At 45.4% G+C, this 20,268-nt stretch overlaps 1 protein-coding gene across 1 annotated transcript in view; it reads right to left on the bottom strand.

Moving 5' to 3' along the window:
* Window positions 1-20,268, bottom strand: part of SCGN (secretagogin, EF-hand calcium binding protein) — a 54,632-nt gene that overhangs the window by 28,894 nt on the left and 5,470 nt on the right. The window contains exons 3-6 of the mRNA XM_008262479.5: window positions 17,110-17,202; window positions 14,390-14,479; window positions 9,449-9,505; window positions 8,959-9,036 (exon numbers count right to left, since the gene is read on the bottom strand). Of these exons, the coding sequence (XP_008260701.1) occupies window positions 8,959-9,036; window positions 9,449-9,505; window positions 14,390-14,479; window positions 17,110-17,202 (318 nt within the window). The remainder of the gene's footprint in view (window positions 1-8,958; window positions 9,037-9,448; window positions 9,506-14,389; window positions 14,480-17,109; window positions 17,203-20,268) is intronic.

Here is a 20,268-nt window from a genome sequence, read left to right as displayed (position 1 = left end):
CCATATGGGAGAGCTGGTTCAAGTCCCAGCTACTCCACTTCCTATCCAACTTCCTGTTTATGTGCCTGGGAAGGCAGTGGAAGATGGCACACATACTTGGGCCCTTGCCATCCATGCAGAAATCAGGATGGAGTTCCTGGCTCCTGGCTTTGGCATGGCCCAGGCCTGGCTTATGAGGACATTTGGGAAGTGAGCGAGTGGATGAAAGAGTTCTCATTCATTCATTCATTCTCTCTCTCTCTTTTTTCTCTCTCTCCCCCTCCCTCTTTTCCTCCCTCCCTGTACCCTTCCCTCTCTCTCCTTTTTTTTGTGAATGTGATGATGGTGGTAGGGGGGTATGTATGTTTATGTGTGTGCCTTTGTCTTCTTCTCTCTATCACTCTGCCTTTCAAATAAATGCATAAGTAAATCTTATTTTTTTAAAAAATGAGTGTCTTTTGATAATTTTTTGGCAATTTGTTTTTGGTTACTGAAGCAGCTGCAGATCAGATTCAGAGAAACACAGGTGAAAGCAGGTCTTTTGTCACCTACAACAAGCCCTTTCAACACACCTGCACTTATGTCAATGACAGGATTTTTGGAAAAATCCCTTGATATTCACAGGCAGCAGGAGTGGGTGGGGTGGTTGTCAGGGGAACCAGCCCCACTCCCATCCTCACGGAGGGTGTGTGGGTAAAGAATAAGGTGGTTGCCAATGGCTAATGGTTTGACTGATCATGTCTACATAGGGAGGCTTACATAAAAACCCAAACAGGACCGGAGAGTGGACACACGGGGTCTTTCTGGAAGGCACACAAGAGCACGTTCACCTAAGGGGAGGGTAGCCCACCCCAGCGCCATGGGGGTGGATGCCTGAGCTCGGGACCCCGCAGCTCTCCTCACCCGGCTGCTATCTGTACAGGATCCTTTAAAATACCCTTTGTCATAAACTGGGAAACACAGTATTTCCTGCAAATTACTCAAGACTACGGAGGGTGCTGTGGGAACCCCAATCTATGGCTCAGACGCCGGGGCAAAGCCACCTGGGCTTTGGGACTGGCCTCTGAAGGGAGGGGTAGTGGGAACTGAGCCCTCAATTTGCATCATTTCTGACACTGTTTCCATGTAGCCAGCGTCAGAAATGAACTGGAGGACACCTAACTGGCATATAACTGTCCCCTGCAGAATCTGCTGCCGGTGGGGAGAAGGCTCCATACCTCCCGCAGTCACAGGAGTCATCTGTGTTGACTGCTGTTCAGCGACAGTGCAGCAGGCTGAGTCTGGTTTTTTCTCGTATCCTCAGATACACACACACAAAGTCTTCATTTTTTTTCTTGCACAAGTAAGACCAAAAATTCTGCATGTTATTTCATAATTGCTTTTTCATTGAATAATATTCTGAGAAATTATTCCTTAGCAGTTTTTACTTTTAAAAAGGGATCTTCATTCTTATCTGGAAATTACTGCCATATACTATTTCAAGATGGATGTTAGAGTTCCTCTCCCATATGGTCAGTCAACAATTATTGATGATTATGTGTCTCGTGACATGCTAGGCATGGCCATAAATTCACCCCAAAACTATCTAAGTGCCATGAGCTTTTAATAGCTGACCATGTAATTAGAGACAAAGTACCTTTGTACAAATAAGATGTGGTGCTATCTGTCTGAGGCCTAAGACGCCAAAAACAGTGTGTGTCCAAACATTGGAGAAGTCAGAGAGGCAAACAGGACTTCAGCTATGATCTGAAGGGGGAACAGGATGTGAACAGGGGGTGGAAGAAGACTGGAGGCACTGTGGAAAGGCGGACACAAGAATAAAAGCACCATTCAAACATTCAAAGGCAACAAGTTACCTACAGAGTGACCAAACAGGAGGGACTTCGGGAGTGGGGAGAGCGAGGCAGGAGAATGGGACCAGAGGATTCCGGGTTCCAAAGTCCTAAGAATTTGGGGGTTCACAGATCCCTTCCCACATGAGTGGCACCTTTCATCCACGCATGCGTGCATTTATTCCACAAATACTTGCTGAGTGTCTCTATGTCAAGTGCTCTTCTGAGTACCAGGCAAAGCTTTCTATCTCTACAGAGCTGATTTTCTGGAGGGAGCAGACAGATAACAAGACAAACAAGTTAAACACTGACGACATTACATAAACAACATAACACACACAAGCTATGTTGAATTGAGAATCTCATGATGCAGTGAGTTGAAGGGTTAAAATTTTAAACAAGGTGGAGATGGAAAGCCTCAGTGAGCAGATGGCTTTTGACTCGTGACCTGAAAGAGATGAATGCAATTCATATGCATAATTGGGATTCAAAATAATTTGGCAGAAACATGGCAGGTGTAAAGGACCCATGGCAGCACATAGAGCATGTTAGAGTGACAGAAAATATGCTAAGTTACCATGGCAGGAGAATAAAACTAGATCGAGAGAGCTGTTGACCTACTGGGGTGTGAACAGGTGATGTAAGAACTCCGGATTTTTCTGACAGCCAGAAGCCAAAGGAGGGTTTGGGGCTGAGACATGATGTGATCAGACTCAGCATAACAGGATCATTTTGGCTGCTTTGTTTAATAGAGACCAGAGCAGATAAGAATGGAAATAAGGGGAAGCCTTTTCAATAGTCCATGTGAGAGATACTTGCAGCTTGGAACAGGGTGAGAAATGGTCAGATTCAGGCTGTATTTTCAATGTGGCCAGTAGATTTGCTGAGTAGATGTGGAGTAATGAGAAAGAGGGGACAAGGACAATTTCAAGAGCTGTGCCTTTAGCAACCTGAAAACATAATCACAAGTGGGGCAGGTGTGTGGGGGAAAGTCAGAATTTCAGTGTTGGACTTGTTAAGTTTTAGATGCATGAGGTCCACATCCAAGTGTACCCCAAAACTTTAGAGAAGTGATCTACATCAGAGAAATAAACTGAGGGTTGTTGGCACTTAGCCAGTGCTGAAAACCATGAGCTTGAAAAAAAAATAGTAAAATAAAATAAAATAGAATCCTGGGCTTGGCTGAGATGACCCTACAGTGAGCGTGAACGTGGAAAGGGAAGGTGCCTCTGGCCGGAGCCCAGACCCATCTCACGTGGACCTGGATGGCAGAGGTGGATGCCTAGACCTGGGGCTGGACGCAGCTGCTGGAAACCGGGCACGAATCATGAAAGCCAGAGCTGCAACCTAGGGAAATGCTGCGAGCATACAGTGAGCTTCTGCTCCTGCACCTCCCAGTGAGTCTCTGTGAGAACAGAATGCCACGCACTCAGCAGCTGCCCCTCGACATGGCCAACAGGGCTGCTTGAGCAACCTTTGGAAGGGTCGGGCTCAACATAATCTAATTTCCATGCCAAATAACACTGCCACCAGCCCTATGGCAGTTGACAAGTCACCATGACAGCCACCAGAAGTGGTCATAAAAGGACGAAAAGAAGCAGTTCCCTGATTCTGAGAACCGCTCTGCCCTTTGCCCCGCAACACCAAGATGACTCCTCCCAGGAATTGGCAAACTGCCCTCGCTCATTTTTGTGCCCTGCATCTGTGACTCCCCAGCCCCAGCAGGTGGAGAGATGGGTGTGTGAGCCAGGTCCCCACTTCTTCACTCTCTGGCCAGTGGGTCAAGTCTGTGCAGCTGATGCTCATCTTTGTTTTTGCTACTGGTCACGGCACTGAATGGATCATGGACCCCACATTGTGGTCACTCCCCTCATAATGCCCACCCCACAATAAGAACAGACTGGAAGATGGGGACTAGCTCAACCACATATAATTCATTCTGTCTGCCACAGTCTCAGATTTTACTTGTTCCTTTACAATAGTTCAACTTTTATACTCTAATTTGGTACATGGGTATAGTATCTCCCAGAAGTAATAGCTTACACTTAACACAGCTAATTATCCTCTAACAATATTCTATCTGGACAGCTAATCTTCCCCCACCTGCTGCCAGTAGAACTTCTTGATTCAGTGTCATAATTGGATTTTGTTAATAGGATATTCCCTTCTTTGTCCAGAACATTGAGAATCAGGATAAGACAAGGTATATAGATCTTTTCTCTTCTGATTGTTCTGTCATAACTCATTCATCAACCAGTTTTCAAATGTGTCAATCCTTATGCAAGTGCATTTGAACTCATGTAGGAGGTTATTTCTCTTAAGTAAAGCATTTGATGATAAACCTGAAAACCGAATCTTTAGTCAGTGTTGCCATTACCAGGTCTATTGCACAATACAAAGCCACTTAAGCAGCAATAATGTGGTTTCAAACTTGGTTTATCACTTAGTTGGAGTTCAGCATATAGAATCTTTTGTAGAAATTTGAGTTCCTAAAAGTTAGTATGCCCCAAGATCTCTAGAGAAACATAAAAGTCTTCTTAAAAATTACTAGTCCACGGGCTTGCATTGTGGCACAGCTGGTAAAGCTGCTACCTGAGGCACTGGCATCTCATAAGGATGCTGGTTCATGTCCCAGCTGCTCCACTTCCAACCCAACTCCCTGCTAATGCGCCTGGGAAAGCAGCAGAAGATGGCCCAGGAACCTGGGTTCCCACCACCCACAGGGGAGACCCAGATGAAGCTCCTGGTTCCTGGTTTTGGCTGGCTCACCCCCAGCCATTGAGACCAACTAGGGAGTGAACCAGCAGATGGAAAATATCTCCCCCCCATCACTCTTTCAAATAAATAAATACATCTTTTTTAAAAAAAGATCCAAAATCAATTTTGTAAGCCCTGAGAAAAGCTGAACCTTCAGGGTGGATCCTGAGGGACAAAATGGGCCTAAAACTCAATGTGGAACCGAGCAGCCCTTTGCAGTGTAGGGATTACACCCACGCTCCGCACACTCCGCACCCTGGAAACACAGCCACAGAGGTCTTGCCCCAGCCTGCTTCCGTCTCAGCTGTTAGCACAAACAGCCTCCAGAAAGTCCTAATTAGCCATGCAGGCCTGACCAATGAACCATGAGCTGAGGTCAGCCAATCAGGATGGAGCCCACTCTCCCTCCCCAGCAGGGGGATGCTGGACAGGAAGCTTCTGCTAGAGGCAGAACTGGAACTTCCTGTAAAGCCAGCCTCTGTTTTTGTTTCGAGGAGCACACTTTCATGTTATACTGTTCCCAGTTTCCAAGCTGCTTCCTGAGATAAATTTTACCCCAAATTCTTCTCTAGGGAATTGTTGTTGACTAGTCACTGGAAAGTATAAGCCATTTCTACAGCTTGGGGAAAAGGTTAAACAGATTGGTCAAAAACTCACGCAACGCATTTCATCTTCTGATCCGTCTCAGAGATCGGCAGGCCCCACACTTAGCCACTCCTCAGTGGGTAAAAGGCCACGGAGGGACCGTGTGGTGTCTGGTTGGTCATGGGCCGGTCTTAATACAGGGATTCGGTGTCAAAAGGAACACAGACAAGGAGGGCGGTAGTGTCCTCGGGACAAACGCTACTTATTCTGTCATGGTTTGGTCACAGCTGGCTACTAGGTGACCACTGACAATCCAGTTCAGACAATCTGCATTAAGTGGCCTACTTGTGTGTGCCAGGCCCCCTGTGAGGGCCGGGCCAAGGACATAAGATGCTGCCATTGCCCTTGCGGAGTCTCGGGCGTGTGGAGTCCAAGAGCCATAAACAGATAACGTCAGTGCCATCCTTGGCTCCTGAGGTTCAAGAGCAGGTGCTGTTGGTTCCCTCTTGAAAATATCTTTAGTTCTCACCTCTCCTCTGCCCCATCCTTGTCCAAAGCTGCTATCTATCCTCTCTCACCTGGATGGCAGCCCTGGCCTCCTACCATGTCTTTCTGATTCCATCCTTGCCCACTTCAAGTTCTTCTCAACACAGAGGTAAGGTCACGACATCCAGTCCTCTGGCTCCCCATCCACTCAGACTAAAGCCCAAGTCCTCAAATGGCCATAATGCCCAGCAAGTTGTGGCCCTGTTCAGTCTCATCCCTGCTCACTGTGCTACAGTCACACGGATCTAAAAGAACCGCAGGTGCACACCTGCCCCAGGAGCCTGTGCTTGCTGTATCCTCAGGCTTCTCTCTGTCACATGTCACCTTGCCAAGAACCCGCCATGACCATCCTACAGAAAATTACACCTTCTCCCCATTCCCTAACCCCCGCTGCCCTCCAGGCACATCCATCTCCTGCCTGTTCTACTGCTTTGTGTTTCTTCTGTAACACTCATCACCCTCTATAATACAGTTTATTATTTATTGTGTTTATTGTGAGTCTCTCTTGTGTCTACTTTGCTTACTTCTGAATCCCCAGTGCCTATGATAGTGCCTAGGGCACAGTAGGAGTTTAATACAAATCTGTAGAATGAATGAATGAATGGCTCTGCTGGTAAGGTGGTGACATGCATGAGGCACCATCAGAGCTCGGGCAGTGAGTGCTGTGACTCACCCAGGAAGAAGGCTATGGAAGACTTTCTAGGGCAAGATGATGTCACAGTCTTGCAGGAGTAGCAAGAACCAGGCAGAGAAAGGGGGAGGGGGGATGATTAAGCCACATTAAGAAGTCAGGAAGTAGTGTTTAGCATTGTTAGTTGGAGGTGGGGGAAAGCCCCTCAGAGCTGGGGCTTTATGCCAGGAGAAACAATGGGAATGTGCTGGGGATTTCTAGATGCAAATATATTCATTGTGCAGCTAATGGTTATTAAATTGATACAAGTCCAGCTAACAGCCAGGGCCAACATTCTCACAAGGCAATGTTTAATGTATATCCAACTAGAAAACCACCTGCTCATTGTTCTGTCTCCTGGGTAGCTTTGGTCTAATTTCCTTTCTCACACATTCAGTCAACTACAAGCGTCCACTGGTGCTGAGGCCACAGGAACCTGGACCTTTCCTATAGCTGGGAAACCGCCTCCCGCCTCTGGTGCCTTTCCCACATTCCTCTAGTCCTGAGCGCAGGTCTACTCAGGATCTCAACCCTCGTCATGCATGATATGGAAAGAAGCCAACACAGTGAGAAGCCCAACTCCTTCCTGAATTGAGATCCTGTCGTGGACTCTGATTCTCTCCTTGGCACCAGCTTTTCTCCTATCCATGCCATTTACAAGTTGCCAAGGTCAAGGGCACTTTCTAAGCCATTGTCAACAGATATAGAAAATAGTATGCACAATGCCAACACCATTAAGAAGTTGCTGGAAATAATATGTCAGTTAAAAGCCTAAATAGATCATCCTCTTGGTGTTCACTAAAACAGGAACCCACCAACTTCTCAGTAAAATGTGGCCCTCATTATTCACACCGAGGTTCAGTAAGGCAAGTGGCTCAGGACTCGACGGATCAGGCCTCGTGTGGCAGCGGATTAAGCTGCCACTTGGGACACCTGCCAGCTCCAGTCCTGGGTAACTCTGCTTCCCATCCAGCTTCCTGCTAATACATTCCGAAAGGCAGCAGATGTTGGCTCTATCAGGGGTGGCGACTTTGTTCTGCCAAGGGCCATGTAAACTGGCCACCTTAGGGCCAGTGTTGTGGTGGAGTGGGCTCAGCTGCCGCCTCCAACACCAGCATCCCATATGGGCAGTGGTTCTAGACCCAGCTGCTCCTCTTCTAGTCCAGATCCCAGCTAACATGCTGCTGAACACAGAAGATGGTCCAAGTGCTTGTGCCCCTGCACCCACCTTGGAGACCCAGAGGAAGCTCCAGGCTCCTGGCTTTGGCTTGGCACAGCCCTAGCTATTGCAACCATTAGGGGAGTGAACCAGTGGATGGAAGCTCTCTCCCTCTGTAACTCTGCCTTTCAAATAAATAAAAGGTCTTTTTAAAAATTATAATTAGTCTGCTATAGATTTACAGAGCTTTGAGTCCCACCTGTGGCTGCCTTGACAGGACCAGACCAAATGATTCTCTGGGCCTTAAGCAGCCTATCAGCAGGCTATTCCTCATCTTTGCTCTGGTGCTTGGGCCCCTGCCACCCACACAAGCGACCTGAACAGAACCCAGAGCTCCTGGCTTGGGCCTGGCCCAGCTCTGGCTGTTTTAGGTATCTGTGGAGTGAACCAGCAGACGGAACACATCTTTCCACCTCTGCACCCTCTCCCTCTCCTCTTCCCTCACCCTCTGCCTTTCAAGTAGATGCAAAGAAATAGAAAGAGAACTCCTTATGTGGTAGATGCGACAACCCTACAAGTAAGGAAGGCTTTACCAGCAAATTCCTTGCTTGGGACTCGCAACGTCTCATAGGAATGAAGAGATAGAGGAGCCAGATCCAGTTCAGTACACACTGCTGACCAGAACCAGGAGAAATACATCGAGTCAAGGTCAAACAGCATTCAGGATGAGCTCACCAAAGGCAACTCCCCCTACACTGCCACTGTCAATACTGTCTTAGGGTCACTGGGACAGGGCTGCGTGACGGGGACGTGAAGACAGCCAGGACCAGCACTGCAGTAAGAGCTCGGGTCAATCAAGTGGTTCACGCACAGCCCCTCCCTCTGCCCTCGCAGGGGTTAGCTTCCAGCAGCCCCCATTTTCCAGGAGAAGTAACCGCGGTCAGCCGCTTTGTGGCAGCCAGGAAATGGCAGGGGTGACACAGGACGCTGCCTCTGAGACTCCATCGCACCAAGGGCAGGACTGAATGAGCAGCTGACGGGCAGCTCCCGCCCACGTGTTCCTGTCCGCCAAGGACGGGCCTCCCTGTTTCCATGTGACTTTGACCGACACGGAGGTCACAGGCTTGGTGCAGCTGGGACACCTGGTGTTGACTGGACTTTCCCCAACCCTGTTCCCCAAGGACAGGTGAACAGCCTTCTCTCTCAGACACAACACACACGACCTGACCCGGACAGACAGACAGAGAGAGAGGCCAAACCGACTCAAGCTTAGCCAGTGTTTCCTGAGTTGTGGCTTTCCCACACATTTGTTTAGTCTGCAAATATTGCTCCAGACTTACCCTGCACCAGACACTGTTTGGGGTCCTGGGAATGCAGTGGGAAAGCTGCACCCTACCCCCTCCCACCCGGGGGAGATGACCGCGACTCACCATGGTGCCTGTGTATTCTGCCAGCTTAGCCTCGGAAATGGCCTTTCTGTGGTGGCGGAAGAGGTCCCGGAGGAAGTTCTGCGGCACCAAGAGAAGAATCATATTTACAGAGCGAGCGCACACACCGCGGACGGCCTAGAAGCCTTACTGTAAGGGGATGGCTCTCTTATCTCAAGGAGCACATAAAATGCTTTTAGCAAGCAGTAAGTCCAAGATGGGAGGGCTGCCACTGCTAGTGGGGAGCTCACGGAACCCAGAGAACAGTTCCAGTCCCGAAAAAGGCTCAGAATTGCTCAGTTATGCCACTCTCCCGCAGAAAGCAATAGGACCTGCAGTTTTCAAACCTTTTTAGACAGAAATAGATTTTCATCTGAGAGTGACAAATTCAAATCCATATTTCTTGGGCCCACAGAAACCAAACTCATGCAACAGATTCCCAGTGAGGAAGAACCCACCCATTCCCCCCGGGGACAGTTCCAAGGACACATACGCAAAGTTCTGCCGCTGATATGAAGCCACTGCTGTCAGCATCATACTTGCGCCAAATCTGAAATATATAAAAGCCGGCCATGTGTCTATTTCAGATAACTTGGAATTGACCTCTGCTGGTGTCCACTAGGGCTCAGCATCTGAACATGGTGCTTACCTGGACACAAATAAGCCTTTCGATGGAAGTTTTCGGCCTTCTTTGGTGACAGTAATTGTTTGGGCAGAACTTACTAGACATAAATCCCTGCATTCACTTGGAAGCACTGAGAAGAACCCCAGGGTTTCACTGAGGGGCTCTTTTGCAAAAACTCACAAGGGAAAGACAGCAAGGGATGGACTTCAATTTGGGTTAATATGGCAATCTAAGAAACTCTGTACTAAATACCTAAAAATATAGCATACTAAAAAAAAATAGGTCACAAAAGGTATAGCTGAACCAGCAAGAAACTGAGAGAACTTCTAAGAGATTCAATAAAAAATGAAAGCAAAAAACCCAGAGAACTAGATGGGGCTGAAACCAAAGCCCATCCAGATGTTTCTGCTGATCCCTGGATACATGGCACGCAACTCTACTGGAAAATCACTCATGTGGTAGACAGGAACAAGTCCTGGAACCTGCACAAGGCAGGAAATCAGCCCGAGGAGCCTGCTTAAAACTAAAATTCCAGATGGCAATGCCTAAATGAATGGGTGAACTAAAAACATTAAAATTACACATAGAGGAACCAGTGCAGCAGGTTAAGCTGCCATCTGCAACACTGGTGTCCCTTATAGGCATCAGTCCAAGTCCCGGCTGCCCTGCTTCTGATCCAGCTCCCTACTAATGTGCCTGGGAAATCAGTGGAAGATGGCCCAAATGCTTGGGTCTCTGTACCCATGTGGGAAACCCAGAGGAAGCTCCTGGCTCCTGACTTTGGCTTGGCCCAGCCCTGGCTGTTGCAGCCATTTGGGGAGTGAACCAGTGGGTAGAAGACCTCTGTGTGTGTGTGTGTGTGTCTCTCCCTCTGTCTCTCTGTAACTGTGCCTTTCAAATAAGTAAATAAATAAATAAATCATTTTTTAAAAATGACACTGTAGAAAAGTTCCCTAAGGAATTATGCCTGTGTGCCCTCGGATCTGGGTGGGAGTGTGAAACCCCTCTGATAATTGCCAATGACGAGCTCTCTCTCTCTCCTCAGTTAGAGGCCAGCAACCAACCAGCCACAGGCACAGTTACTTAACTGGAATCCTGCGAGGGTTAGAACCTTTGAGGAAACCATTTAAATGCTTCCTTCCATAAATGCTGTCTTCCTAACCACCTCTGATGATTCCATGGGCCAACACACATCAACTAGCAAGCTCCCTAACTGCTGTTCAAAATGAAAAGCATACTAAATATATTTTGTAGCTGGCAGAATCCCCCGGGATCCTAAATGCACTGTCTATGTTACCAACTGCAGGGACCTTAATTCTAGACCACAGATCAGGACCCTGGCGAGAGCCCCTGCAGGGATGACTGGCAACAGGACACTGAGGCTGACATTTAGTGAGAAGAGTTCAGAAACCCCTCCTGCCGCGCGTGTCATGTACGTCTGAGCGCATTTATGCTTACAGAGTCAGGGAGTTAAAGGTGATTTATATCCTCTCATTGTGGGAGTATAAGAAAACTGAGGATTTCAAATAATAATAAAAACGCAGACACTTTTTCATATCATTCGGGAAGCATTGTCTGGCTACGTTATCTTCCAGTCTTGATGCGGCTGCACCATTAGAGAGGCAAGTGTTTTTATGGGAATATTCAGCTTGTCTATCTTTTTAAAAAAGGAAGGCAGAGTAAAGGGATTGTCTGACAAATAGGAGCGGAGAGTATTACCAACAGAATGCTCTGGGAAGAAAGAAATCTAAGAAACAGAAAGGAAAGGCAAACAAAGACAATGGTAAATGCAGGCAAACTGAAGCAGATTGTGACTGCACAGGATTTGTGGAGTCAATAACAAGATTGAACTAATATCCTGGGGAACAAGGGCATGCGATCTATCTCAAAATAGATAGGACATAATGTTAGACTCTCTTACAATAGATAGGATACAATGTTAGACTCTTACAATATGTAGGATACAATGTTAGACTCTTATAATATGTAGGATATAATGTTAGGGTCTCTTACAATATGTAGGTTATAATGTTAGACTCTTACAATATGTAGGTTATAATGGGTCTTAAAAATTCTCATTTTTTAAAAAAATGACTAAAAATATCCAGTGATTAAAAATGACTAAAAATATCCAGTGACTTTTTAAAAAAAATAGGTAGAGCTGGCGCCACGGCTCACTAGGTTAATCCTCCGCCTTGCAGCGCCAGCACACCGAGTTCTAGTCCCGGTTGCCCCTCTTCCAGGCCAGCTCTCTGCTGTGGCCAGGGAGTGCAGTGGAGGATGGCCCAAGTGCTTGGACCCTGCACCCGCATGGGAGACCAGGAAAAGCACCTGGCTCCTGCCATCGGATCAGCATGGTGTGCCGGCTGCAGCGCGCCGGCCGCGGTGGCCATTGGAGGGTGAACCAACGGCAAAAGAAGACCTTTCTCTCTGTCTCTCTCTCTCACTGTCCACTCTGCCTGTCAAAAAAAATGGGTAGAGAAGGGGAAAAATTGCCTTTATTCAATATACTATAGACTGATAGATTCAAAGGGAGAGAATTAAAGTACCGGAATATGGAATATGTATTTTTAAAACTGATAGGAAAACTTCTTAGTGGTATTTCCTTTTCCTACTTTTTAATATTACTCAAGACTACACAGTTTAATTCATTTTTGGATTATAAATGTGAATTATGTTCATTGTACAAAATAAATGAAAAAAAGAAATTTATAATTTCTAGAAACTCCTGCCCCAGAGAAAGTTACCTATCGCTTCTATGTGTACCTTTCCACTAAAACTGCAGTGGAGGTCATTGTATTTTTGATACGCATGTTGGTCTACTTACTATTTTCATTACAACTTTTCTGTGAGCATTTTAAAACACAAAATCATTTTTTAAAATATCATTTAAAATAACTGCTAAATAATTATAATATTGATTCTACACAGTTGGAAAATACAAAAGCATAAACAATATGACAACCATAAAATCCTAGCACTTGGGGCCAGCATTGTGGCACAACAGATAAAGCCACCACCTACGATGTTGGCACCCCATGTGGGCACCAGTTTGAGTCCAGGCTGTTCCACTTCAGATCCAGCTCCGAGCTAATGTGCCTGGGAAAGCAGCAGAAGATGGCCCCAGTACTTGGGTCCCTGCACCCTCATGGCAAACTCAGATGAAGCTCCTGGCTCCTGGCTTTGGCCTGGCCCAGCCCCGGCCATTGCAGCCATTTGGGGAGTGAACCAGTGGATGGAACATCTCTACCTCTCCCTCTCTCTGTAACTCTGCCTTTCAAATAAATAATCTTAAAAAAAAAATCCTACCACCTACAGACAACCCATATTTGTCTTGTATGCATTAACTATATAATTTTTTAAACAAAATTAAGATCACACTGCATATACAACTGTATTTCTTAACACTATACTGCATTTCTTCCAGCTCATTAAATCTTGCCTAACAACCCAATCTTTAGTTCCACCATAGGATTTTTCTCAAATGAATCTCCATGAACTGGAACAGTGCCTGGCAGATTGCTGTGTGCTTAAGTACTTGTGGGGGAATGAGTCCCATTAAAGTATCACAATTTTATCCAGCTTTCCCCTCACTGCTAGACATTTGTGCTATTTTCAGTGTGAACTACAGGTAATAGTATAACATTTAATGAACATCATGTACAGAAAACTTTGATCTACAACTCTGATTATATCGATGAGACAGATGTCTGGAGAAGTAAAACTATTAAATCAAAGGGTAAAGCATATTTTTTTTAAAAAAATTAACTACGGATAATTAAATTTTAAGGAAGCCTGATTTAATTCTCCAATATCACTTCCAATAAAACTATTCCACAGAGCACACCTACACACTGAGCAACAGTGTGATCTCCGGGTTTCCTTGCTGGCACATGTTTTAGTGGATTCCCTTACAGATCTCCATCACATCATTTCAAAAAAAAATTTCAGCCCTTTGATTTTGCTTTTCTTGGGCTAATGGTGCATATTTGTGGTCCATTCAAATGTCTTCTGTGGGTTACCTATATATGTGCTGGCCCGGTTTTATATGAAGTTAAACTACACAGTGCTAACGGATACTAAGTTATCATCTCCTAAATGGGGAGGTAGCAACTGTTGAAGCAGCAGGGCCCTGGGTACAGTGGTGCACTGAATCTGCTGCTGTGGCCTCAGAGAAACCCTGGTCCTTTTTGCCAACAGGGTGGTAACAGGGAATGGGAGGGGTGTGGCCCAGTGGGAAAGCGACTAGAGGGGCCACTGATTCTGCCTTTAGATTCTGTTTAAGCCCAATGGTAGCAAACAGATGGCTGAATCAGCACTCTAATTAAAGTTATATTCTGACTGTACTGGGCCTTCAAAACTACAATTAGTTGCCAACATTGAAAACAGGTAGTTTCACACAAGTCCAGATTTCTAGACAACGATGTCAAAAGACAACACTTTGCAGGATTGCCACAAGGGTATAGGCTTTAGACCGGGACAGGCTTTTCCAGGCTCACAGCCCCCTGGCTTGGTCCCCTCCAGCCTACCATTCCTCTCCAGCGCACCTGCCTGGCCCTGACTGTGCTTCCTGCCCAGGCTAAAGAGGTCTGAGAGCTCAGAAGCAGTCAAGGCCAGCACAGAGAGAGCACATGGGGTTCAGGGTCACAGACCCAGCTCACCACTAAGGGCTTTTCTGCTTGGTCCTGCCCTCCCTGCATGGCCCTCCCCTGGGACTGGTGGTAGGTATCTGGGGCAGCCGCAGAAGGTGGCTAGCACCCAGCCTCCTCTCAAACTGCCTTCTCCATAGACAAACAGCCAAACACTCACCTGCATAAACTCCACGCTGCTGTCCAAGGGAGTTTCCCAACGAAAGAGCAGAAGGAAGTTTTCATCCTCGGACAAGAACATTCTGGCAAGCTAAAGGAACAGAAGAAGAGCAGTCTGGGACACTGGCCAGTGTCCATTTGTGAAATGCTCCTTGGGTGAGCAGCATGGACGTACTATAGGGCAGAGGGGATACAGGGCAGAAAGGCTTGGATCTCTCAGAGTAGAGAGCCCAACTACAGGTTCTGTGCCCTCGACTGTCATTCACGATTCACCAATTCTTTCAAAAAGTGTCACACTCCTACAAGGACATCTGCCCTCCAGGAGTGTACAATCCAAAATAAAAATAACAGTAATAGTAAGTGTGTTTAGCACTTACTGTGCTACAGGCACTACTCATAAAACAAGAGCATTTAATAGTAAATTAACTTAAATCTATACTTAGAGAAATTAAAAGTAGCAAATAGTACCAGACATTTCTCTGAATGCTTACATAGTGCTAACTCATTTAATGCAAACAACCACTTGTAAGACACACAACACCACAGTTATTACTTTCTAATTACAGAATCTGGGTTATACAGAGATAAAGAACTTGTCAAAGGTATGTAGTTAGGACATGGCGGAATCAAATGCATACTTTTAATCACTATGCTTTGCTGGTGAGATGAATATACAAAGAATCCCAGTGCCGTGTGCAAAAGAAGAAATGACCCCTGTCTGGCTAGATCCTTCATTGTTAGCTGTAATGTACAATCGTGTACATTGTTAGTGTCTACCTGACACTACAATAGTTGGTTCAAATATGACAAATTCCACCATCTAGCTTTCTCTATAAGTACCAATATTTTCACTCACTCTGTGAACATGGACAATATATTCTTCCCTACAGATGATAGGTTTTTGCACACAGACAGGTATGGCAATGTACACTGTCTTCTTTTAAATTTTCCCCTAAACCATGTCCATTTCTTCTATAAATGAGAGGTTGTCCAGCACCTTGTATAACACCAGAGTGAATCCAGGGAAAATACTCTTGGTGGGTTTAGCACGAATAGCTCACACTCCCATTCCCTTCTCTAACTGGGACCTGTCTGGTAATGGTATCTATCAGCTATGGATGCCCTGCTGTGGGGCCGGCACTGGCAATGTGCATTGCATTTATCATCTCATTAAATTCTCACCCCAATCCTCCTGGGTAAGTAGAACCTCCCCTGTGTGTAAGTGACAGGCTCTAGACTGGAAGGAAATTCCTTCCCTGTTGCTTAGCAATTATTTGATCTTGGACAGTGTAACTGTCACCTCTGTGCTGCCATTTTCTCATTTGCAAAATGGGGACAGTAATACTGATGCCCTTGTGCTTGCATGAAGACAGCAGTACAATGAGCTGATGCTATAAACCGCAGCCAAGAACCTGGCCCGTACTAAACAGCCAACAGATGGCGACTGCCATGTTGGTGAAGATGGTGAAATGGAGGCTCGGAGGCCAAGGAGTCCTAACCTTTCCATCACGGTGACTTTATACTTTCTCCTCCAGCCCTTACAAAGTCATCTAGAACTGGGCTCTGCTTTCCAGGACCAAGCAGTGTTTTTTCCATATAGAGGAGGCATGGGCTAACCAACACAATTAAAATGTAGTTCATTTATACTAGGCCCTTAGACAAATCAAATACACAGATAATCCCCAAACCTCACTTTAGCACTCAGCTGTGACCTCTTCCCCAATTTGCTTTTGGATCCAACATCTGCAACATGTCGGGTGGGCTGATTTTTAAATGGAGTAAGTAACACAGACCATGGTACAGCAGGGGAATCAAGGGAAACACAGCCTTACTGCTCCTCAGACTCACCAGCCTTTGCGCTTTAGGGAGCCCTGGGAATGACTCCGCCCCACACCACCCGCCTCCCTACAAACAAGAGCCCAGTGACACTCATCTGCGGGACTCCAGGACAAAGTGATGGCCACCTGTTCAAGCATCTCTGCCTACTATTAGTAAGATAAGAACACAGTTCTCAGTTACCATGTTTCAACCTTCCTTAACTGCATCACCAAATGCTTATAAGGCACCACTATGTGCTGTGCTCTGTTCTAGGGCCTGGGAGGAGATGACAGTGAACATGTAGTTGTGCAGACTTTTCTGGGGCATCACCTTGATTCTTACACTTAACTTTTCCATTGACAGTGTTTCCATCCATCATAATGTAAAGGTCTGGTTACCTACACACTTTTTGCCTTTGAGCAAAAGTGTCAAACACAGCTACAGTCATAAACCTACAATTTGATTTGTTTGCTTCCTGCAAAGACAGGCTCCTGGAAAATATGTCTGCTTTTTATAAAAACAGATTATCCTGCCCTATTAACATAATTGGGGTTTAAACTCACTTATCCTAAGTTCTTCCTTATACCAAGGTTCCATTTGAACAGGAAACTATGTGAAGAGATAGACAGATGTTGGCTCGAGTAACGAAAGGCCTCTGCATCTCAATTCCCAAGTATAGCGTACGTGAAAGTATCAACTGACCTCAATAAAATGATGAACAAATCACTCGCTCTTTGTTACAGAGAAATGATTGCTTCAAAAATGCTATCTAGGCCAAAAGCCTTGCAGAAAATGCTCATTTCCCATTTAATACAAGATTGCCACTGTCTCTCAAAGGAAATTACAACCCGAGAATGTCAAGTCAGGAAAGAAACAGAGGAGAAAGCCCCAGCCCTGAGGTACCTCTTTCATCTGCACGCGGCCATCCTGACAGCCGTCTCGCGCGCCCATAAACTGCTGCTTCGCCTGCTGCACACTTTCTTCCAGGAGCGCACCCTGCACAGGCCAACACAATCACGTTAAAGCCACTGTGCTCCCCAGAAGAGCTCAAAGCAAACAGCTGAATAGTTGCATTACTCTTTCCTGGATAGTAGGTTCCTTGGCCATTTGAAATGATAGTACCTTGTAGAAGAGAGGCAGTAAGAGATTTCTTTCTGGAGCAACCTACCATTAGAAGACTCTAGACTAGGTAAAAATGCATGGTTAGTGACTTACTAAACAGCAGATGAAAAGCAGCTCAGAGACTAGTTCTTTTGGAAGAAGGAATTCCAACATTATTATTTAATTGGTGTTGACAGAAGAATGCATTAAAAATTAATATTCATATGTTCTTCCCCAAAACTCAAGAAATTTTAATTTTTTTAAATGGAAACTCTAGTTCTTGTGGACCCCTAATTTACTGTAGCTCATTCTCTTAACCATCCCCTTGTATTATCTGAGGAAAAAATAGTTAACACAATGAAATGCTTAAAAAGTGAAACAAAGTAATAAATTAATTGTTGAGTTACCAAAGATGTCACATTCTACTTTCACAAACACGTGCAATTGTCTTCTTTAGCAGATTTCAGGGTTAGTACAGGAAAGGTCATATATATGTGTGTGTGTGTGTGTGTACATATGTATACACATACATTTATATAAGGTCATTCATACACACACACACACACATATGACTGATGATGATTGTATTCTGATGTACAGGTTGAAAGGCACAGATATTTCCAAATAGCACCCCATTCCACCAGACTTTTTAAACTCATGCTAAATTCATTCTAATACCTTGTCCCTGGTCCCAAGCACTCTCTGTGAGCTAGAAGGGCTGAGAAGAGGTGGCCTTGCTGACTTACAAGTATCCTGCTGGTGCTGGGGGAGGGGTGACTCTGACCTTATGCATGACTCTCCGGATGCATCATCCGAGTGGACTTAGACTGAGCCACTTCTTCTTCCCTTGTCATGTGTAGTTCTCAAGGTTAACTAAGGAATATCCTAGGAATCTAACATCCTGAGGTAACGAAGAACATGCCAGAACAACCTGGGCTACTTTCCAGTTGTTTCTAGAACACGATCTTTTTTTAGAAAAATTTTATTTAATAAATATAAATTTCAAAAGAGCAGTTTTTCCCCCCATAACCACCCTCCCACCCATAAACCATCCCATCTCCTACTCCTTCTCCCATCTCATTCTTCATTAAGATTCATTTTTAATTATCTTTATATACAGAAGATCAACTTAGTATATACCAAGTAAAGATTTCAACATATTGTACCCACACAGACACACAAAATATAAAGTACTGTTTGAAGACTATTTTTACCGTTAATTTTCATAGTACAACACATTAAGGACAGAGATCCTACATGGGGAGCAGGTGCACAGTGACTCCTGTTGTTGATTTGACAATTGACACTCTTATTTATGACGTCAGTAATCACCCAAGGCTCTTGTCATGAGCTGCCAAGGCAATGGAGGAAGCCTTTTGAGTTCACAAACTCTAACCACAGACAAGGCCATAATCAAAGTGGAAGTAGAACATGATCCTTAAAACATTTTAGTTCACCATGACATGTGCCCCTGAGTTAAAACTCCAGACAGATGGCTTTCTACCGAGCCCCTTCCAAGGGTCAGACAATTGTGGTCCCTGATATGATAATCCTGGTCCTTGTCCTGTATCACAGGCTGGAAGAAGACTTCACCCTCTTTCCCTGGAGGCATTGTCCTCAAGGACTTCCATGAAAGTGCAGAGAGGTGGAAAGGGAAGAATGGGAGAGGATCAATAGCTCCCTGAACCTAGCTCCTAAGAGCAAGGCAGGGTAGATGAACAACCATGTTTGGAATGTCAGGCAGCAGATGAGCATTTCAGCCAGGACTTTTAACAATGTTACCCCACAGAATCTTCACTACAGCCCTGGGAGATAGGAGCAATCTGCTATCTATGTGGTCCCGCCTCTTGCATGAAAATTCTCCTTTACATTTTCCCACTACTAGTTGTGTAACTGTGTCAGTTTTGTTTTTAGTCTGACCTGGATGGACTGTCAGCTGAGCCCTTTTCTCCATAGGTGGTCATCCTTTGTCTGACCTGTTCATTACTGAATGTTGTCCAGGGAGTAGAAAGTCTAGTAGGAACCTAGAATGGAGACCCTCTACCTTCTGGATGCGGACCTATCCTATTCACAATCACTGTATCTACTGCTGCTCTGTCACTTCAAGGATATGTTTCCTTCAGATCAGTCTTGGCGATCTGGAAGCAAATGAGTGAAGAAGACAGAATCAAGGGACACTAGGCATCGTTTTCTAAGGATCAGACACTGTTCTTCCATTTGCCCACAAGGAAACTGGCCAGAAGGGTGAATCACCACACAGCTGGACATTGACAGAACATGACTAACACTAGAACTTTTGCTATCTGATTCCGTGCGCTTCCCACCACAGCTGGCTGTTGCTTCATGTGAGGCAGACAACATTCAGCAGAGTTAATAAAGACCGACACTTGTGGTTTCCAGTAAGTAATGGTTCAAACACTATGTAAGGAGAACTTGGTGACTTTCTTCAGAATTTATTCATGATAGGTTCTGGCAGGTAGATGACAGGATGCTTTAAATATTATAAAACTATGAAAGATTGGAAGACAATTACTGGAGAACCAAAGACCATCCTGGTCACCAATAGCAACTTTACATGGGGCAAGCTCCAGAGAATCCCTGCAAGGTCCTGGCTGCTGACTCTGGTCCTGTCTCCCTAACTAATTACAGGAGGAAAGAGTACAGTAAATATTTGATGTTGGGTTCTAATAATGAGGTGGGATATATGCTCCGAGCTAATCTGACTATTGGGTCTCTGAATACTATCTGATTTTTCCATACTTCCACGATTGGTGTGAATATCAGAAATATAGGGTATTGCCAATTTCATGTCAGCCAATAGTTTTGTCTCTTCCCTGTCCAATCACACACAAATTTTGCCAGCCAGTGTAACAACGGAACAGTACCTCCTTTTTATTCACTCATTACCTTCTGCAGGAGGGGATTAGACCACAATAAATGGATTAAGTGTATGCAATGCAG

The sequence above is a fragment of the Oryctolagus cuniculus genome, chromosome 5 (assembly GCF_051225735.1).
Source record: "Oryctolagus cuniculus isolate XC-2025 breed Fujian yellow rabbit chromosome 5, ASM5122573v1, whole genome shotgun sequence".
Taxonomy (NCBI): domain Eukaryota; kingdom Metazoa; phylum Chordata; class Mammalia; order Lagomorpha; family Leporidae; genus Oryctolagus; species Oryctolagus cuniculus.
Note: the sequence above shows the minus strand (reverse complement) of the source record. Positions and strands in the feature narration are given on the sequence as shown.